The sequence below is a fragment of the Planococcus citri genome, chromosome 1, assembly GCF_950023065.1.
Source record: "Planococcus citri chromosome 1, ihPlaCitr1.1, whole genome shotgun sequence".
NCBI classification, from domain to species: Eukaryota; Metazoa; Arthropoda; class Insecta; order Hemiptera; family Pseudococcidae; genus Planococcus; species Planococcus citri.
In genome coordinates this window covers 70,719,763-70,738,914 of record NC_088677.1, presented here as the reverse complement: position 1 = coordinate 70,738,914, position 19,152 = coordinate 70,719,763, and the positions used below count along the sequence as shown (strand labels likewise).

General features: G+C 35.2%; 3 protein-coding genes across 12 annotated transcripts in view; 1 reads left to right on the top strand and 2 right to left on the bottom strand.

Moving 5' to 3' along the window:
* LOC135844575 (uncharacterized) overlaps window positions 1-19,152 on the top strand; it is a 427,884-nt gene that overhangs the window by 177,356 nt on the left and 231,376 nt on the right. The window lies entirely within an intron of this gene.
* On the bottom strand, window positions 38-1,850 carry nanos. Its single transcript, XM_065360901.1, has 2 exons — window positions 1,496-1,850; window positions 38-1,248 (listed from the first exon to the last, which is right to left on the bottom strand). The coding sequence occupies exons 1-2, from the start codon at window positions 1,539-1,541 to the stop codon at window positions 533-535; spliced, it is 762 nt and encodes a 253-aa protein (XP_065216973.1). The 5' UTR covers window positions 1,542-1,850; the 3' UTR covers window positions 38-532.
* LOC135843026 (uncharacterized) lies at window positions 8,954-17,956 on the bottom strand. The gene is made up of 8 exons (XM_065360790.1): window positions 17,732-17,956; window positions 17,183-17,343; window positions 16,956-17,109; window positions 16,345-16,866; window positions 16,159-16,226; window positions 12,556-12,781; window positions 12,358-12,466; window positions 8,954-10,208 (listed from the first exon to the last, which is right to left on the bottom strand). Exons 1-8 carry the CDS (start codon window positions 17,787-17,789, stop codon window positions 10,031-10,033), a joined length of 1,476 nt encoding a protein of 491 aa, XP_065216862.1. The 5' UTR covers window positions 17,790-17,956; the 3' UTR covers window positions 8,954-10,030.

Here is a 19,152-nt window from a genome sequence, read left to right as displayed (position 1 = left end):
TTATGAAAAAAAAAAAGGTAAACAAACGAGTAAATGAACCACTTTAAAATAAATAAAAGATAGTTTAAAATACGTACTCGACGAAACAAAATTGAAGAAAGAAATAAGCAACGAAAAAAAATTACATCTTCTAAAATTACAACGTTTATAATATACCTATACGTAAATATATTTCGAACAATATTCATCGCATATCTACCGATTACCTCCTACTTGAACACTTTACCTAATCACCACAATATTGTAAACGTAAACTACACAAATCGGTATCAACCGGAGCTTTAAAAAAAAAATTCATAATTATTTCAGTATCATTTTTCTAAAACAATTTATAATAATAATTTGAGAATTAAAACAACATTCAAAACGACATTAAAATTGAAAAATTCGTTCGTTATGAATAAAAATACCAATATGAAATATCATAAAGTAAAGGTGGGTACTGGGTACTGGGTAGGTACAAATGATTTGTACTACTGGGCTAGACCGAGACGCGCGTTTTCTTCTTTCTTTTTTTTTTTTTTTAACTAGGTTAAAATACGCGATGTTTAAAAATAGTATCGCGAGGCGAAGTTTTCTCGGCGCACGTGTTTCGAAATTTGAAAAATTTATCCACGTTACGGAATTGATTGTAACCAGTTTCGGTGGCGGGTTTCTTAGGGCAATATCCTTTGGTGTGAGCGTAAATACCGGTCGCTTGGCAGTACGGGCAGACGTATTTCGACAGAATCGGACAAACCACGTGTCCGTCCGAGTTTTTCAAATAATGCGAAGTGTAAAATTCCTTGGTTTCTTTGTTACTCTTGCAAAAGCCGCATTCTCGAGCTCTAAATTCGACGAATGAAGTATTCGCGTTGTCACTCATTTTAACCGCGCAACTATTCGTATCGGATAGCAAACCCAGAAAGTTGTTGTTTTGCAATTCTAATTGTTGCTGGTACAACAGGCTGTTTATTAGATTATTTTTATAGCCGGCTTGCAGTAGATTTCGCACATACAACTCGAGCTGCACTGGAAATAAATTACTCGACGTCATCTCCGGAGAAAAGATATTCGTTCCGTTGGTCGTGTTGGCCGTATTCAAATTGTTCGATTCTGCGAATGAATTCGTATTCGATGCGAAATTATTCCAGTTCAGATCAGCAGCGACATTCTGTTTCGGCGCTTCTGGCGGCGGCGGCGCTGCCGTCGACGAATCCGTCAGGTCGCTATCGATTCCGTTTCTTCGAAAATCTTCTCGGATTTCGTCTGCAAATCACACGCAAAACGTTTTCATTACATTAAGTACAGTACAACGCTACGAAATTTGTAAACATATACCAGAATTTTTAGCTATGTATCGAATTTTCGCATCACACCATTTACGATTCATCTATGTACCCTATCGCTTTATCGCCAATTATGCGAACGCGCTTATACGTATACTGCCTAGACGTACATGTATGTACTAATACTTATATTCTCACGTACGAGTATAATAATTAAATTAGCTTACCCATCGAAGGCTCGTTTTCAAAATTTGGTAACGATAACGAAAACATTGCAGCGAACGAATAGTGGAAAAAAACCGCACCAAAACAGAGCTTGTCTTGCAAATACTGAAAATCGAACGTTCGCTAAAGATGACGACACGAGCAGAGGTGAAATCACTAATGCCTGCTATCGTAAAAGTAGATACTGAACTAGCGACTGTAGCTGTGTAAAAAGTTGAGAGCTCGCACGGACTTGAAAATTCGTTCGAAACACCGATTACGGTCCATGTTCCTTATCTTTTGCAGACCTATTGTATTCGAAAACGGGAATTTCCCCGGTCCAAACACAAGCTCGACAGAAGCAATTTTTTCACCTTTTGAAGATAAAAGAAGAAATAATGCTAACGTTTATGCATTGGCATATCTATATGAAAACGCATTATTCGTAACAAATGAAACTATACAGTACGTAGCTACAGCTTGGAAGCGAACGCAATCACGCATACCTATTGCCTACTCGTATAGCAGTAACCAGAGTGACTTGCAAGACCAACAAAATAAATTCAAGGTGTCTAACAGGTCCTACTGGTCCTATTAGTCCTACTAAAGTCCTACTTTTTCTCAAAAGTCCTTTTAGTCCTATTAAAGTCCTACTTTTTTTCAATTTTTCCCCTTTTTACAAAATTTTGAACAAATGTAGAAAAAGGCTCATTTATCGACTTTTTCAGATTTTGAATTACACATTTTGAAAGCTTTTGCCCTCGCTTCGCTCGGGCTATTTGCATCTTTTTTTCCCGCGTGAAAAACTTTTTGTTTAAATTCAAGAAATGTTCATCAAAGTTTGAATCAGAAAAATAAACTCCTCTCTTCGTAAAGAAACTTTTTATTTTTACTTCTCAAAACATGATTAAATTTTTGAAAGCTTTTGACCTCGCTTCATTCAGGATTGTTTGCTTTTCTTTTTTTAAGTTTGATTTTTTTTTTTTTGGATTTTAAAAATTTTGAAACAAAAATAATGAACTTCTTCATATCATATCGTACAAGAAAACATCGTTTTCATACCCCTCAAGATACTAATTTTCGGGATTTGCCCTCGCTTCACTCGGGTTCGTTTGCTATTCTTTTTTCAATTTTAAATTTTCCAAAAAAATCATCATTTAAATTTTAAAATTTTGAAGCAAAATAATAAACTTTTGTAAGTAACTCATCACACTAAAAAAGTTGTTTTTATTCCTCTTGAAGTACTGATTTTCGATTCGAATTTCAAAATTTGGAAGCAAATAATAATACTTACGAAATATTTACAATCAATCGAAACAGAAGAATTCAAGTTTTTGATTTTAATCGAACATGATGTGATATTCATCAAATTTTTAAAATTGATAAGAAGAAAATAAAACGAAAAATTGGAGCGAAACGTTATATTTTTGGAATCTACTTGTTTAAATAAAATCATAAGGTGTTTAAAATCATTAAAAAGCAAACATTTTTTACAAAATTTGTCTAAAAACTTGAATGTAAATTTTGAGCCCCCCACCACCATAAAAAATTCCATAAGTGCTCGAAAAATGAACTGCTGAAAGTCCTGCTAAATGTCCTATTCAAGTCCTACTTTTTCATATTGAAACTTTGTTAGACACCCTGATAATGAAATTATCGCCCGAATCGCGACAACAGCCGATTTAAACCTTTCAGAAATCAAATCCCACGTTATTACAGGGTGTCTAACAGGTCCTACTGGTCCTATTAGTCCTACTTTTTTTCAATTAGACTTTTTAAAACTCTCAATTTTTCTCCTTTTTTCCAGAATTTTGAGGGCTCATTTGTTGACTTTTTATCAGGGCCTATTCTAAGGTTTTTTTGGAGCTACACAATACCGACTGAAATTTTTTGAGATTCGTTTTAAAGGATATCTTCTCCTTCCCCCCCCCCCAAAAAAAAAGAAAAAAATCAATGTAAATTTTTCATATTTTTTTGAAAAAGAAAACTTTTTACTTTAAAAAATACGTGATGTTGTTTTATTTTGAAAAAATATTAAATTTTCGAAAGCTTTTGCCCTAGCTTCGCTCGGGCCTTTATACCTTTGTTTCTATTTTTGAAATTACATATTATAATTTCCTGAAAACTATTGTTAGAATTTTTAAATGTTGAAGCTATGAAAATCAACTATTTGCATCAGCCATTTCATTTTTTAAATTTGTCAATTTTTTAAATTATTCTGTTGTACAATGTTTTAAAAATTTTCAACAATGAAACATTACCTTCAGAAATTTAATAGACATAACCCAATCAATACAGGGTTGGTATGGGTGCAAAATAACGAAACAGCAAAAAATTATTCTATGTAACTCAGAATAGCGAAAAAAAGTGCTAGGATTCATTTGAAAATACCAAAAAGTTTGAAATTTAACGTTGAAACTTTTATATTGAAAATCATTATTTGATAGGTAAGTACTTCACAAATTGTGAGTTTTCTTAGTAAATCTTTTACCCTCACTTCGCTCGAGAAAAATTGAAAATTTTCCAAAAATTATGTTCTGTACTCTTTTTAAATTTTGTTTTCACAGGCCAAAAGCCGAAGAAAATCCACAAAAAGTATTTGAAAAATTTAAATTATTCAACATTTTTGCTTCCAAATCCTGGCTAAATAGCTTGAGAAATCCGTGGAAGGGGGGTACCTGGGGTAAAAAGTTGAGAAAATCTGGCAAAAGAAGTTGAAAATATTTCAGTCTTACCCCCTCCCCCTGGAGCCCTGTAACTAAAATTAACTCCCATGAACTAACTTTTGTCATTTCTAGCCATTTAGCCATTCTGGAACTTCCAGCGCAATTTTTGTTCCCCCAGAAATATAATTTTAAAATTTCGACTCTTACAAAATATGTGGAAATCAATGTGGGAAGCTAAAAATTGTGGTCCATTTTCGGGTCTATTCAACAAGTTTGTCCACATTTAATTTGATTTTCAGGCAAGCACATTAAGGACGTTTTTTTCAACCAGTATTCTCCACTAATCAATCATTTAAAAAAAGGTTGGTTAAAAAAACGTACTGTGTGTGACTGTCTGAAATTCAGCTCAAATTTGGATAAACTCCTTTGATTATGTAGATCAAAAATAAGCTGGTTTTTAGATCTTCAGCTCTTCAAATTTTAAAAAAAATGATGGATCAACATTATTGTAAAACTTGAAATAGGTCTAGACATACCTTTCCCCAAGACTTCTTCAAAAAAGCCTCAAAAGTTTTTTTTCTCCACAGAAATAGCTCATTAACAGTAGGAAGAGCGTTATAAAAATGTCTTTGGATTTGTTTTTTTATCATTAGAAGTGAAAAGAACTGGCCCATAAAAAAATTTCACATAACTCATGGCAATAACTAGGTTTTTTTCTTAAAAAAATGGGAGTCTCCCTGAAAAATTTTTGGAACCCTCAAAGATTCTGCAATACCACATTTCCATCCTTTGAGCGGCACTGCTACTTAGTAATTTTTTCTACTTACTACATTTATGTATCTACCTCTTACCTGATTATTTGTTTGATATCATTGTGCAGTTTTTATGAAGTTACATGGGTCCCAAATTCGTTTTTTTTGCATTTGATTGATAACCGTTGTTGTTCATTATTTTATTATCTAGTAATTTTTTAAAAAATTTGGATTCTGAATACTTTTTTTTCAACTGCACAATTTTTTTCCAACTGCACATCAGTTTTTTGGAGCTACACAATATTGTTGGAACTACACGTTAGGATGGGCACTGACTTTTTTAGATTTTGAATTGCATATTTTTGAGAGCTTTCGCCCTCGCTTCGCTCAAGCCCGTTCGCTTTACTTTGTTAATTTTGAATTTTTCAAAAAAAAATCATTACTTATTCGAATTTCACAATTTTGAAACAAAATGTAGAGATTTGTTCTTTTCGCATTTTACTTTTTACACTAGTGTAGCTTGGTGTATTACACTGGAGTAGGTGGTGTACTCCACTCATGCACCACTCACACCAGTGTATGTGGTGGTGTAACATTTATTTGGTGATGTTTTTTTCATCCCATTTTTGTTATCATCATCACTTCCGATAGTTCGTAAAAAGAATGAAATAAGGTTTTTTAGAATTTCACTCTCCATTTACAACTTTTCTTCAATAAATTCATTCACATTTGAACGCAAACGCAAACAATTATCATCAATAATCAATTCAATTTCAGTGTGCATGGTGTACACCATCTACTCCTCCTCCAGAGCAGGAGTAGATGGTGTATGCACCAACTACACCAATGCATTACACAATTACACCAGAGTACATCCGACTGAATAGAACACAAACTTGCCTGCACTAGTGTAAAAAAAAAAATGAAAAGAACAAAAATCCTACACTTTCTACACCAGTGTACACTAGTGCAGTAAATTTGTGCGAAAAGAACAAAGCTATGAACTTTTTACGTATAAGTAACTCATTACTCAAACATCATCGTTTTTTATATCTCTCGAACATAATATAAGTCGAGGAGCTGAGAATCAAAACTCACATTTGCCAAAAAAAAAAAATACCGTTTTATGGCAGATTTGGATATACCGTTTTACACTCTATAATGTGACATATTCGGTTTTTTTGGATCAAAGTAATTTTGGTGTGAAATTCACCTTCAAAACCAAGGGTTAGAATCAAAACTTAGTTTTGTTTGCCAAATTCCATAGGGAAAAGTTTGATAACAAGCTGAATTTTGGTACACGGGGGTTTTTTGATACGCTGAACACGAATTTGGGGTGTCCAGGTGAATCCGGTGTACGCTTCCCCCTTTTTTGTGGACCTTAAGCCCCCAAATTTGTTTTTTTGCGTTCAAGTTCGAAAATATGCAATTTTATGCAAAATTTATGTTTTTTGGGTCGCAGAATACGAATTTGACAATATTTTTTTTGTAGGGGTGGGGGATGAGGGGGTTAGGGGGGCGAGAAATTCAAAATTTGACTATAATGATGTGTGATATGTCGAAATGTATGTTTTTGAGGGTGTAGATCACGAATTTGACAATATTTTTTTCGTAGGGGTCAATGGTGGGGGCTGAGGGGTTAAAATGGTTAAAAATTCAAAATTTGACTATAATGATGTGTGACATGTCGAAATGTATGTTTTCGTGGTTGTAGATCACGAATTTGACAATATTTTTTTCATAAGGGTTGATGGTGGGGGATGAAGGGGGTGAAAAATTCAAAATTTGACCATAATGATGTGTGATATGTCGAAATGTATGTTTTTGAGGGTGTAGATCACGAATTTGACAATATTTTTTTCGTAGGGGTGAATTGTGGGGGATGAAGGGGGTGAAAACGGTGAACAATTCAAAATTTGACTATAATGATGTGTAATATGTCGAAATGTACCAAGTATGAATAATTCAACTGAAAGTGAGTAATTTTCATCAATTTACTCGATTTTAGTTGTTATAAAGTCATTATAGAGGTTTAATTTACGTTAAAACTCCGTGTTTTGCCTATTCTGCTACATAAATAGGAATAGAACAAATTTTTGCACGTAGATGCACGGGAAATCCCAGGGGCTAGTACTTCAGATAGTGTATTTCAAGATGTCATTTGCCATTTTTGCCCCCGAATGCCCCGGCGACGACAACAGTCAATTATACCTAGTGAAAAATCATGGTGAATTTTGTTTAAATGTTACAAATTTTTTCTTCCAGGGACTTTGACGGCTCTCCAATAGAAAATCCTCCATCCCCCACCCTTCACCTTTTCTACACCTTCAAAAACATACATTTTGACATATCACACATCATTATGGTCAAATTTTGAATTTTTCACCGTTTTCACCCCCTTCATCCCCCACAATTCACCCCTACAAAAAAAATATTGTCAAATTCGTGATCTACACCCTCAAAAACATACATTTCGACATATCACACATCATTATGGTCAAATTTTGAATTTTTCACCCCCTTCATCCCCCACCATCAACCCTTATGAAAAAAATATTGTCAAATTCGTGATCTACAACCACGAAAACATACATTTCGACATGTCACACATGACACATCATTATAGTCAAATTTTGAATTTTTAACCATTTTAACCCCTCAGCCCCCACCATTGACCCCTACGAAAAAAATATTGTCAAATTCGTGATCTACACCCTCAAAAACATACATTTCGACATATCACACATCATTATAGTCAAATTTTGAATTTCTCGCCCCCCTAACCCCCTCATCCCCCACCCCTACAAAAAAATATTGTCAAATTCGTATTCTGCGACCCAAAAAACATAAATCTTGCATAAAATTGCATATTTTCGGACTTGAACGCAAAAAAACAAATTTGGGGGCTTAAGGTCCACAAAAAAGGGGGAAGCGTACACCGGATTCACCTGGACACCCCAAATTCGTGTTCAGCGTATCAAAAAACCCCCGTGTACCAAAATTCAGCTTGTTATCAAACTTTTCCCTATCGTCGTAATTAAAACAGTGAAAAAAAATTTGATTGCAAATCTTGGAGTCAAAACTCACATTTGCCATTCTTTGGCTGGATATTAAAGCAGAAGGGAGCTAGGTGAAAATCAGTCAACACAGGGAATCGTGTTCTAGTAGCGCTATCTAATGATTCATTTTGGTATTATAAGTTTTTTCAACTGGCAACACTACTAACTCAGTTTTTCGCGTTTTTCTCAAAATCGTTTATGGTGGCAAATGTGAGTTTTGATTCTCAGCTCCTCAAGTACTTTTCAAGATTTTTTGCCCTTGCTTCGCTCGGGTCTGTTTGCTTTTCTTTTTTCTTTTAGATTTTACAAAAAAAAATTATATTCAAATTCTATCGTTTTTATGCCTCCTAGAATATAAATTTTCGGAAGCTTTTGCCCTCGTTTTGCTCGGGCCCATTTGATTTTCTTTTTACACTTTCCATTTTTCAACAAAAAATAACATTCAAAACAATCAAAATTGAAGAATTCGGGTTAAATTTGATTTTAAGTGAACATGGTGTGATGTTCATCAATTTTTAAAATTCCTAAGGAGAAAGTCAAACGAAAAATCGAATTGAAACATTATAATATTTTTGGCGTTTACCTACTTGTTTAAATAAAATCACAAGGTGTTTAAAGACAAAAAAAGCAAACATTTTTTACAAAAAGTTGGCCAAAAACTTGAATGTGAATTTTAACCCCCCCCCCACCCTGGCCCTTGAAAAATTCCAAAAGTGCCCGAAAAATGACCTGCTAAAAGTACTGCTAAAAGTCCTACTTAAGTCCTACTTTTTTATTTTGAAATTTTGTTAGACACTCTGTATTATTCGTTTTAAATATCTCAATTTCTGTACGTTTCATTTAGTTAGTACGATTTTTCTTTTCATAAAAATTACGCAGAATTAAATGACAAAATATTCGCAGCATCCTTAGCAGGCGTATTTATTTTCCATCACAGTGCAATACGAAATACTCGACGAAAATCACGGTGCATAGTTCAACTCAAAGATTTACCCATACAATCGTCAAATTTAAAATTTTTATTTCATCGTACGCACTAAAGCCGCACTATGCATTTTTAAAAGATTTTTATCCTTTTTTTTCAAGAATTAACTTAGTTATAAAATGCGATGAATATTTTGTACATAATTATTTAAATGGTACCTACGCTACATACCTACACACATATACACAGTACATACTTATAAAATACACGTAAAAATTTCCTTAAAGAAAACATTAATAAAAAATAAAATGCAAGATGAAAACATTAAAAAATTACGTCTAAAAAGCTAATACAAAAGGCAGAGTATCCTAAAACGATACCTCTCGTTTTGCTCTTTCTATTAAAAAATTGACGTAATTCTCAACATTCGAGTGTACGATTAAAATACAGTATGAATTAGCAAAACTTTAAAAACAAAAAACCACCAGAGATGTAAAAAGCTTAAAGCCAACTAGAATCACATAATAATATCCGTAACGTAATAACGGTAACTTATAGCACATTTCAAAATAATTACATAAATTGAAAAAAGAAAAAATTAATAAAAAATAAATAAATAACACGGATTACATGGAAAACGAAAACAAAAAAAAACAAAAAAAAACTCATCACGGGAATACACTTACCACTTCGGATTTATATTCGAAATTCGAAAATATACGCAAACTTGAAATTCAGATTAATTTTAGCATTCAAATCGATATGACCGGCCTTACATAGTTAAAAGTTACCAACCCAGAAGACCCGCTCCTGCAGATGATCATTCGTTTTTATGAAGAAAAAAAAAAAAATGCGTAAAATCGTACGAACGACTATAGATGTTTGGAAAATGAACGCGGATGTTGATAATTCGTTTATATTAGTTAAAATGGATCAACCACTAGAAGTAAAAGAATTTCGAAATGAGAAATTCGTTATTGCAGTTTCGATATTTAGGGATAAAAATGGGAAAAAAAGAAGACTTGGGAGAAATGCCAAAGACACGCGGGCCTAATTAGGTAATTAGATGCGACGTGTAGGCAAATCTGAATGCATCGCGAAATTAGAGATTTCAACATCGAACAGCGGTCGGTTTTCGCGATGCATAACGCGAATTTCATTGCATGCTACCGTATTTTTTACTAGCTGGCGCGGCATTGGTGCTGTCCTGTTCCGAAAAATCTTCGGTCTTATTAAACGCGTTGCTGACCGCTTCCACTAACCTTTCGCGGAACGTTTTATACTCCATATCGCTGGCATTGGAAAAATCAAAATCTGCTACTTCCACGATGTACCTTGTAAAATGAAACAAACGACGATCGATGTTAATTTGAATTTACTAACAAGCTAAGCTAATAGTCCGGCATCTGACAATAGGAGTAATTGCACCCCCCCCCCCGCCGATCCTCTGGGTCAACATTTTTCTTAAAGGGGACATCCTAAGGAACATTTTAATGCAAAGTTGCCAAAAAAGAAGTTGGCCTTACTTACAAAATGGCGGCCATTTTGATTGACAGGTCAGCCGAAATCGCAGATTTTGCGTTATAACATAGGACTTACACAAACTTTTTCAAACTTTACAAAGGTAGATCGAAAGATCATGCAAAAATTTATCACATGTCCAAATTTCAAGTGCTAAAGTGCGTTTCTCGATTTTTGGTGAATTTTTGAAAATCGAATTTAGGCCAAAAATGAGGGAAAAAATCAAAATTTTACCAAATTGACCAAGAAAGCTGAAATTTGGGATATACCCTATTTTCGACATGCCAAATCGATTGGAAACGGTTTCAACCCGTTTTGAGTAGTTCTGGACCCTCCAGCAGATTTTTGAAACTCGAAATTCCCACAAAATTCCATCAAATTGGAGTTGTAAAGCTAAAATTCATTCTAAAAACTAGTTTCAATACGCTACGAAGTACTGCAGGTGAATTTCAAGTCGTTTTGGAGGCTCCAGCGACTTTTTGAAAATTCCTGAAGCCTCCAGCAGATTTTTGAAACTTTAAATTTTCACAAAATTTCATCAAATAGAGATGGAAAGCTGACATTTATTCTACACTCCAATTTTAACACCCTCAGAAGACGACTTTAGGTGAGTTCAAGTAATTTTAGGGCCTCCAGCGATTTTTTTTGAAAATTACTGGAGCCTCTAGTAGATTTTTGGAGCTTTAAATTTTCACAAAATTTCTTCAAATGGAGATGGAAAGCTGAAATTTACTCCACACTCCAATTTTAACACCCTCTGAAGACGACTTCAGGTGGGTTCAAGTCATTTTAGGGCCTCCAGCGATTTTTTTGAAAGTTACTGGAGCCTCCAGTAGATTTTTGAAACTTGAAATTTCCCCAACTTTAATTTAACAAATGGAGTTGGCAAGCTGCAATTTACTTCGCAGACTACATGGTGGTTTCAAATGCCAGCAACTTTTAGGAAATTTCAATTTTCCAAAAAAACGTCATATTACCTTTCAAAAAGTTGCTGGAGGCTCCAAAAAGACTTGAAATTCACCAGCAGTCAACTTCGTAGCGTATTGAAATTAGTGTGCAGAACGAATTTCGACTCTCCATCTTGGTTTGATAACATTTTAGGGAAATTTCAAGTTTCAAAAATCTACTGGAGGCTCCAGTAATTTTCAAAAAAGTCGTTGAAGGCTCTAAAATGACTTGAAATCCACCAGAAGTCGTTTACAGAGGGTGTTAAAATTGGAGTGTAGAGTAAATGTCAGCTTTCCATCTCTATTTGATGAAATTTTGTGAAAATTTAAAGTTTCAAAAATCTGCTGGAGGCTTCAGGAATTTTCAAAAAGTCGCTGGAGCCTCCAAAACGACTTGAAATTCACCTGTAGTACTTCGTAGCGTATTGAAACTAGTTTTTAGAATGAATTTTAGCTTTACAACTCCAATTTGATGGAATTTTGTGAGAATTTCGAGTTTCAAAAATCTGCTGGAGGCTCCAGAACTACTCAAAACGGGTTGAAACCGTTTCCAATCGATTTGGCATGTCGAAAATAGGGTATATCCCAAATTTCAGCTTTCTTGGTCAATTTGGTAAAATTTTGATTTTTTCCCTCATTTTTGGCCTAAATTCGATTTTCAAAAATTCACCAAAAATCGAGAAACGCACTTTAGCACTTGAAATTTGGACATGTGATAAATTTTTGCATGATCTTTCGATCTACCTTTGTAAAGTTTGAAAAAGTTTGTGTAAGTCCTATGTTATAACGCAAAATCTGCGATTTCGGCTGACCTGTCAATCAAAATGGCCGCCATTTTGTAAGTAAGGCCAACTTTTTTTTGGCAACTTTGCATTAAAATGTTCCTTAGGATGTCCCCTTTAAGAAAAATGTTGTCTCAGAGGATCGGCCGGGGGGGGGGGGGGTGCAATTACTCCTGTTGTCATATGCCGGACTATAATAAAACTTTCATCTGTGGTACTCGAACGGACGTTACCTGTGCCTGCTCTGCACGTAAAACGCTACTCCAAATATGATTAAAATGATTGCCACGATAGCCGCGGCCACAGGAACAATTATGACAGATATTTGGGGGTGCTTAGTCACTAAGTATAAAACGAGAACGCATTATTATCGTTTAAAAATCGCAAAACATGGGAAAATAAGAAAAATTGTCGTTGCAAATCGCACTTACCTTCGTAGACATTCACGTTAACCCCTCTGACGACTTTCTGTACGTCATTTTCTACAATAATAACGACCGTGTAGTTGGTCGAATTCCCGAAATATCGAGGAATTTCGAAATTACAGGCACTCAGGTATTTTTTCCTCGTCGAGCAACTTTCGTTACCGCTAATCGAATAATTACCAATATGAAATTGCACGCAATAACTGAAAGGAGCCGAACCGTTGCACCAAACCTGAGAGAAAAAAAATACCTAGCTAGAAAATTTGAGCGCGAATAAAAATTTAGCTACGCTCTCGCCGGCAGTGATGGCAAAACTTTTTCATTTCAGTTCAAGTTTTTAGTTTTTAGTTACAGTTTTATTTTTTTCAGTTCAAGTTTTCAGTTTTTAGTTTCAGTTTTATTTTTTTCAGTTCAAGTTTTCAGTTTTAAGTTTCAGTTTTACTTTTTTCAGTTCAAGTTTTTATTTCAGTTTTTTATTTCAGTTTCAGTTTTCAAAATTTTTCTTAAAGTTCGAAAGGAAATGAAAAAAAAAAGTATTTTCTTTCATGAATTTTTTCATACATTAATCTAATTTGCTACTTGGCAACAAAAACTTCAAATTTCAAATTCAAACATTTCAAACTCAAAAATTATGAATAAATATGCAGGGCTGTGTAGAGAAAATCCGGGCCTGAGGGGGCCGAAGAAAAGACAAGTTATGCTATACTTGGGAGGAAGATCGCATCGTCCTTTTGCCGACAAAAAATTGTTATTTTGCCACAATAATCAAAATTTTAATTCACATGCTGAGCAGTGAGCACTGTATAGTATCAACAAACTTTGAAAATCCAGTAGTTCTGTTCTGTTCAGAAAAAGTGAAAAATTTGCATTTTTTGTACACCTACTTACAACTTTACAAGTGGGTCATTCCATGTCAACTCAACCAAAAAAAGGCGATTTTGAAAGTCATGTCTTTCGATTTCGCTCAATTTTATTTTACAATATCTACCCACCTAGTAAGTAAGAAAGCCGCAATCAGTTTGGCCCCAGCCCCCTCAGGGGGCGGGTGGGGGGAGGGCTTCCATTATTTTCACATTGTCTTGAGGTACTCAACTTCAGCAGCCCATTCCTCCAAAACTATGATACTTTGATCAAAACTGATTTCACAGTTCGAAAGGTCATTGAATTTCGAATTTTTCAAGTATTTTGAAATTTTCAAAAGTTGAAAGTTGAACTTTTAATTTGAAAGTTCAAATTTCAAAATGGTGCTGTAAGTGGCAGCTAACATTTAAAATTTTGAAAAAATTTCCATAGATGTACATTTGATACTTTTTCGAAATATTCAAGTTTCGAGATAGCACTCGTTGACGGAGGGGGAGCACCCCCAACCCGAATTTTGGGTGAAACGTTCGAAAGAAAATCTGGGGCATATGATATATCGAATTGTATGTTTTTGGCGACGCTGAACACGAATATGACGTTAGATTTTTGATAGGACCCCATCCACGGCCCCCAGCACCTCCCCAAAGGGGGTAAAAGTTCAAAAAAGTGTTTCGTTCATGCGACACATGGAATAATACGTTTTTGGTGACGCTGAACACGAATATGACGTCAGATTTTTGATTGGGCCTCATCCACGGCCTCCCCTCCCAACAATTTTTTTGGACTTTTACCTATTGGGGGAGGTTCTGGGGGCCATAGGTGAGGTCGATTTAAAAAACTATGGCTATATTCGTGTTCAGCGATATCGAAAACATACCTACCTACTATTTCATGTGTCACACGAATGTTACCATTTTTTTTGGGTTACCCGCTTTGGGGAGGTGCAGGGGGCCGTGGACGGGTCAAATCAAAAAGCTGACGTCATATTCGTGTTCAGCGTCACCAAAAACATATTATTCCACGTGTCACACGAACAAAACGCATTTTTGAACTTTAACCCCCTTTGAGGAGGTGCTGGGGGCCATGGATGGGGTTCTATCAAAAATCTGACGTCATATTCGTGTTCAGCGTCGTCGAAAACATACAATTCGATATATCACATGCACCAGATTTTCTTTCGAACGTTTCACCCAAAATTGGGGGTGGGGATGCTCCCCCTCCGTCAAGGAGTGCCATTTCGAAACCTAAATATTTCGGAAAAGTATCAAAATGTACATCTATGGAAATTTTTTCAAAATTTTAAATGGTAGCTCCCACTTACAGCGTCATTTTGAAATTTGAACTTTCAAATTGAAAGTTCAACTGTTCAACTTTCAACTTTTGAAAATTTCAACATACTTGAAAAGTTCTAAATTCAATGCTTTTTCGAACTGTGAAATCAGGTTTGATCAAAGTATTGAAAATAATAGAAGCCCCTCCATCCGCCCCCTGAGGGGGCTGGGACCAAACTGATTGCGGCTTTCTTACTTACTGGGTGGGTAGATATTGTAAAAAAAATTTGAGCGAAATCGAAGGACATGACCCAAAAACATTGGTTGAGTTGACATGGAATGACCCAAGTAGCATCTTGAATGACCCCAGCGAAGCGAGGGCAAAAGTTTTCAGCTTTGGAAAATTTGTGATTTAAAAAGTAGAACGACATCAATCGATTTTAATGAAAAAAAAAATTGGTGTTTCTTTTTGGTTTTTCTGATCTCAACATTTTTCAAATTCAATAGGTTTCTTGAAATTGTAACTCCGACTTCTGAGAAGAGTATCAAATTGACCCATGCAAAGCGAGGGCAAAAGATTGGATAATTTGTAGTTCAAAAAGTAGAACAATATCAATTTTAATGAGAGAATTCGCCATTCTGTTTTTCTGATTTCAACTTTTTCTAAATTGTGATCTGTCACGAGAAAACCAACCTAGTGTCCAAAACGTAAATTTTACAGGAAGGGCATTTGAAGTTTTGTGGCTATGTATCAGGCGATCTAAAATTTGTAGGTCCGTGAAACTTCCACCACTTTTGGCCCCCATGAGTGCCAACTTTACCCGATTTTTTTTTCAGAATCATCACATTCAAGGTTGCCAAGTCCAATAATTGAAATTTCCCAAAATCGATTTTTTTGAATTTTTTGCCAAAAATGTTGCAAAAACTACCCGAGTATGAATTATTAATGAAGAATAAGTTATTATTATTAAATTTATCACGTTTCTTAACAAATTTGTTCAAGATGAAAAGAGTTGATTTTTCCAGAGTAAATAAACCTCATTTCAAATTTCAAAAAAACTGCCTAAATCCTACAAATGTGAGCCAATATCCACAAAAATTTGCATGTTGACTCCCCTGGACATACATTTTGAGAAAATGAAAAAAAAATTTTTTTCAATTTTTTTTGTAGTTGCTCAATTTTTTTGGCCTTAAATTTAGGGTCAAAAGAATCGTTCGCGAACGTTTTCAGCACCGCAGGCAGATTCAGCACCCTGAGTACTACCAATATCCACCATAAAAAAATATTGATTTTGTCGACAAAATTCAGTGAATGGCAAAACTTTTACATTTCAGTTCAAGTTTTTAGTTTTTAGTTTCAGTTTAATTTTTTTCAGTTCAAGTTTTCAGTTTTTAGTTTCAGTTTTATTTTTTTCAGTTCAAGTTTTCAGTTTTAGTTTCAGTTTCAGTTTTCCATCACTGCTCTCGCGGGTCTTACTTGTAAGTTCAACAAATCGCCATGCTGCAACCAATTATTGCCTTCCACTTTGAAATTTGAAATGGGAGCTGAAATTGAAAATTAGATCAGAGAACACGACACTCGTAGAATGAAACAACAAAATATGTACTTCCTCCCTGATACTGGCTATTACGCAAGATTTTAACGTTATACACTCGGACTCACCTTTTACCTTTACTTGACGAGAAAATAAACCGTAAGTGCTGCGGTTATCGAGCGGCGAAAATGTATTACTCGAGCAATTGAAATCTATAGACGGCACGGTCGAATTGTCTACGACGCCCTCGTTTACGGTCAAATACGCGAATTCGGTATTATTCGATTTCGCGTCGTTCGCATTTGTCGAATTCATCAAAATTAACTCGGTCGAAGATTCCGTATTCGAGGTGGTAGTAGCGCGCGTGTAATTTGTACTCGTATTATTCGAATCGTGCGAAGCGATGATTATGGCGACGATGGTATGCGTAACATCGCTCGTCGTATAATTGTAAACCAACGCCATATCGTTCGTTTTTCCGATATACTTGCAATCCAGGTACCAATGCGTAGTGACGTCGGTGTCAGCTATATAATTTGCGTCCGGTTGGTGAAGAGTAATATGATGTTTCACTTCGGTAGCGTTAGAAATGTAATCCGAAGTAGAAGACGTTCCATTTTGTTTCAAAGTCATTTCGCCGTTTAAATAGCCTACGAACATTTAGGTTGAATTACGAGAACATGCCACCCAACTGTAGTTGTCATGAAAAGGTAAATTATGTGTACATAGGTATACTCACTCGTCAATTCGAATGATTTTCTTCGAGAACACAATGACCAATCGATGATGAAAAGGGTGGAAAACACTTCAACTTCTACTTGATGCGAGCCAGCCTTGATTTTATCGGGCGAATAAGATACGGTCCAATTAGACTGAGAGTTGTTACTAACATACTAGACAAAAATTTCTTCGATAAGTAGGTATTCGGTTTTCGAACAAATGCGATTACATGCGCAAGAATTTCACCTCGCCGTGATGTTGTTGCTTTTCAGCGTTATCCTTCCACTTGAATTTGTAAGTTCCTTCCGGCTCTTTACCTCCTTTTAGATACAGACGGGCGCTAAATGTGATATTTGCTCCAACAACCACTGGTCCATCGTCGATGATGTTCACGTAATAATCGCTGGCTGTAACAATACAATAACGAAGGTGTTTATTACTGCTGCGGCTGCACGTTGCAGGTAAATAGATTGACATTCCAACTGTTTTCATTGTTCGTGTTTTTAAAATTTTTTATAAAACGAAACGGCGTTGAATAATGGATATAATTATTTCACAATACGATAAGGTACGTTGTGTTGGTCAAGTAGAAAACGGCGACGACGTTTTCCTCCTATCGGGTCTCGTATCAAGTTCCCAAATGAAAAACATTACGTGTGGCAGATGGATGCGAAAAACTGACTATCGATCAAAATTGTGAATCGAAAACGTAACATTCGCGACGATTTAATTAAATAACAGTATTACTAAGGTTTTGGAATTGGAGTACGGAGAAATAAGCAAGGAGATACTCACCAAAAACGCCACCAATCAAAGGTACGATTATGAACCACTTCATCATACTAGAATCCATCGAAACACTTCGAACTTGTGCAAATTATAATTCCATCACCGATTACAGTTTTAATTGAGCACAGCAGTTTGAGCGTTACAATTACAAATTTTTTAAGCAAGCTGAAAAGATAGACGGTGATGATAAAAATGATAATCCAAAATCCGAAAATGTTTTTTGTTTACAATAGACCAGAGTTCATGGTGAGATATTCGGTTGTACGATTGCTTAGAACATATAGTATTAACATAGAAGGCTCGTTGTGATACCAGTAGTCGTCAAACATAAATGTGGCTACGTTGACGCGTTTCACTACCCCGCTTCAGCTAAGGCTACTATAAACTTCGTTATGGGTAAGGACAGCCGCCATTGCACATCCAAGAAATGGATAAACATGTTATCTTATCATAGTATGCATACAATTATGCATGTATAAATTGCAACTTTTTCGATTGTTCCCAGATTCGGATGAACTTTCATGTGGTCTCAAATTAAAGACGATGAAATTCCCTATCGATTGGTGTTAAATTTTTATCATTTCGCGTAAAAATGACGATTTTATGAATACTTTTATTTTACTGATTTTTGCATACTACGTACGTCATCTTTAAACTAAAAATACTCGAAATTTTCAGTGGACACATAGATATTTGAATACAGCAAAATGTTCGTGATTTTATCCTCTTCAAAATGAGCTATTACCGAAAGCTCTACATGCAACCGTTCAAAAGTTTTCGAAGTTTTAAGTTGCGAAAACAAGCTGCGGATGGTAAGTATTGATCTTTGAATTAATATTACTCGAAATTTTCAGTGGACACATAGGTACCTATTTTAATACATCAAAATGTTCGTCATTTTATCCTCTTTAAAATGGTTGTTTACCGAAAGCTCTACCTTCAACCGTTCAAAAGTTTTTGAACTTCAAAGTTGGGGAAAGTGGTCAAATTGTGTTATTATAGTTCGGCATATGACAATAGGAGTAATTGCATCCCCCCGCCGATCCTCCGGGACAACTTTTTTCTTGAAGGGGACATCCTAAGGAACATTTTAAAGCAAAGTTGCCAAACAAAAAGTTGGCCTTACTTACAAAATGGCGGCCATTTTGATTGACAGGTCAGCCGAAATCGCAGATTTTGCGTATTAATATAGGACTTGCACGAACTTTTTCAAACTTTACAAAGGTAGATCGAAAGATCATGCAAAAATTTATCACCTGTCAAAATTGCAAGTGCTAAAGTGCGTTTTTTGATTTTTGGTGAATTTTTGAAAATCGAATTTAGGCCAAAAATGAGGGGAAAAAATCAAAATTTTACCAAATTGACCAAAAAAGCTGAAATTTGGGATATACCCTATTTTCGACATGCCAAATCGATTGGAAACTGTT

Bases quoted from the DNA above. Each gene is read 5' to 3' on its own strand.
- nanos (XM_065360901.1), bottom strand. From the start codon at position 1,541: ATGTTTTCGTTATCGTTACCAAATTTTGAAAACGAGCCTTCGATGG. The intron at 1,249-1,495 runs GTAAGCTAATTT...TGTGATTTGCAG, and splicing joins TGAAAACGAGCCTTCGATGG to ACGAAATCCGAGAAGATTTT.
- LOC135843026 (XM_065360790.1), bottom strand. From the start codon at position 17,789: ATGGATTCTAGTATGATGAAGTGGTTCATAATCGTACCTTTGATTGGT. The intron at 16,227-16,344 runs GTGAGTCCGAGT...TTTCAATTTCAG, and splicing joins TCGTCAAGTAAAGGTAAAAG to CTCCCATTTCAAATTTCAAA. The intron at 12,782-16,158 runs GTAAGACCCGCG...TTTTTCTCTCAG, and splicing joins GCGATTTGTTGAACTTACAA to GTTTGGTGCAACGGTTCGGC.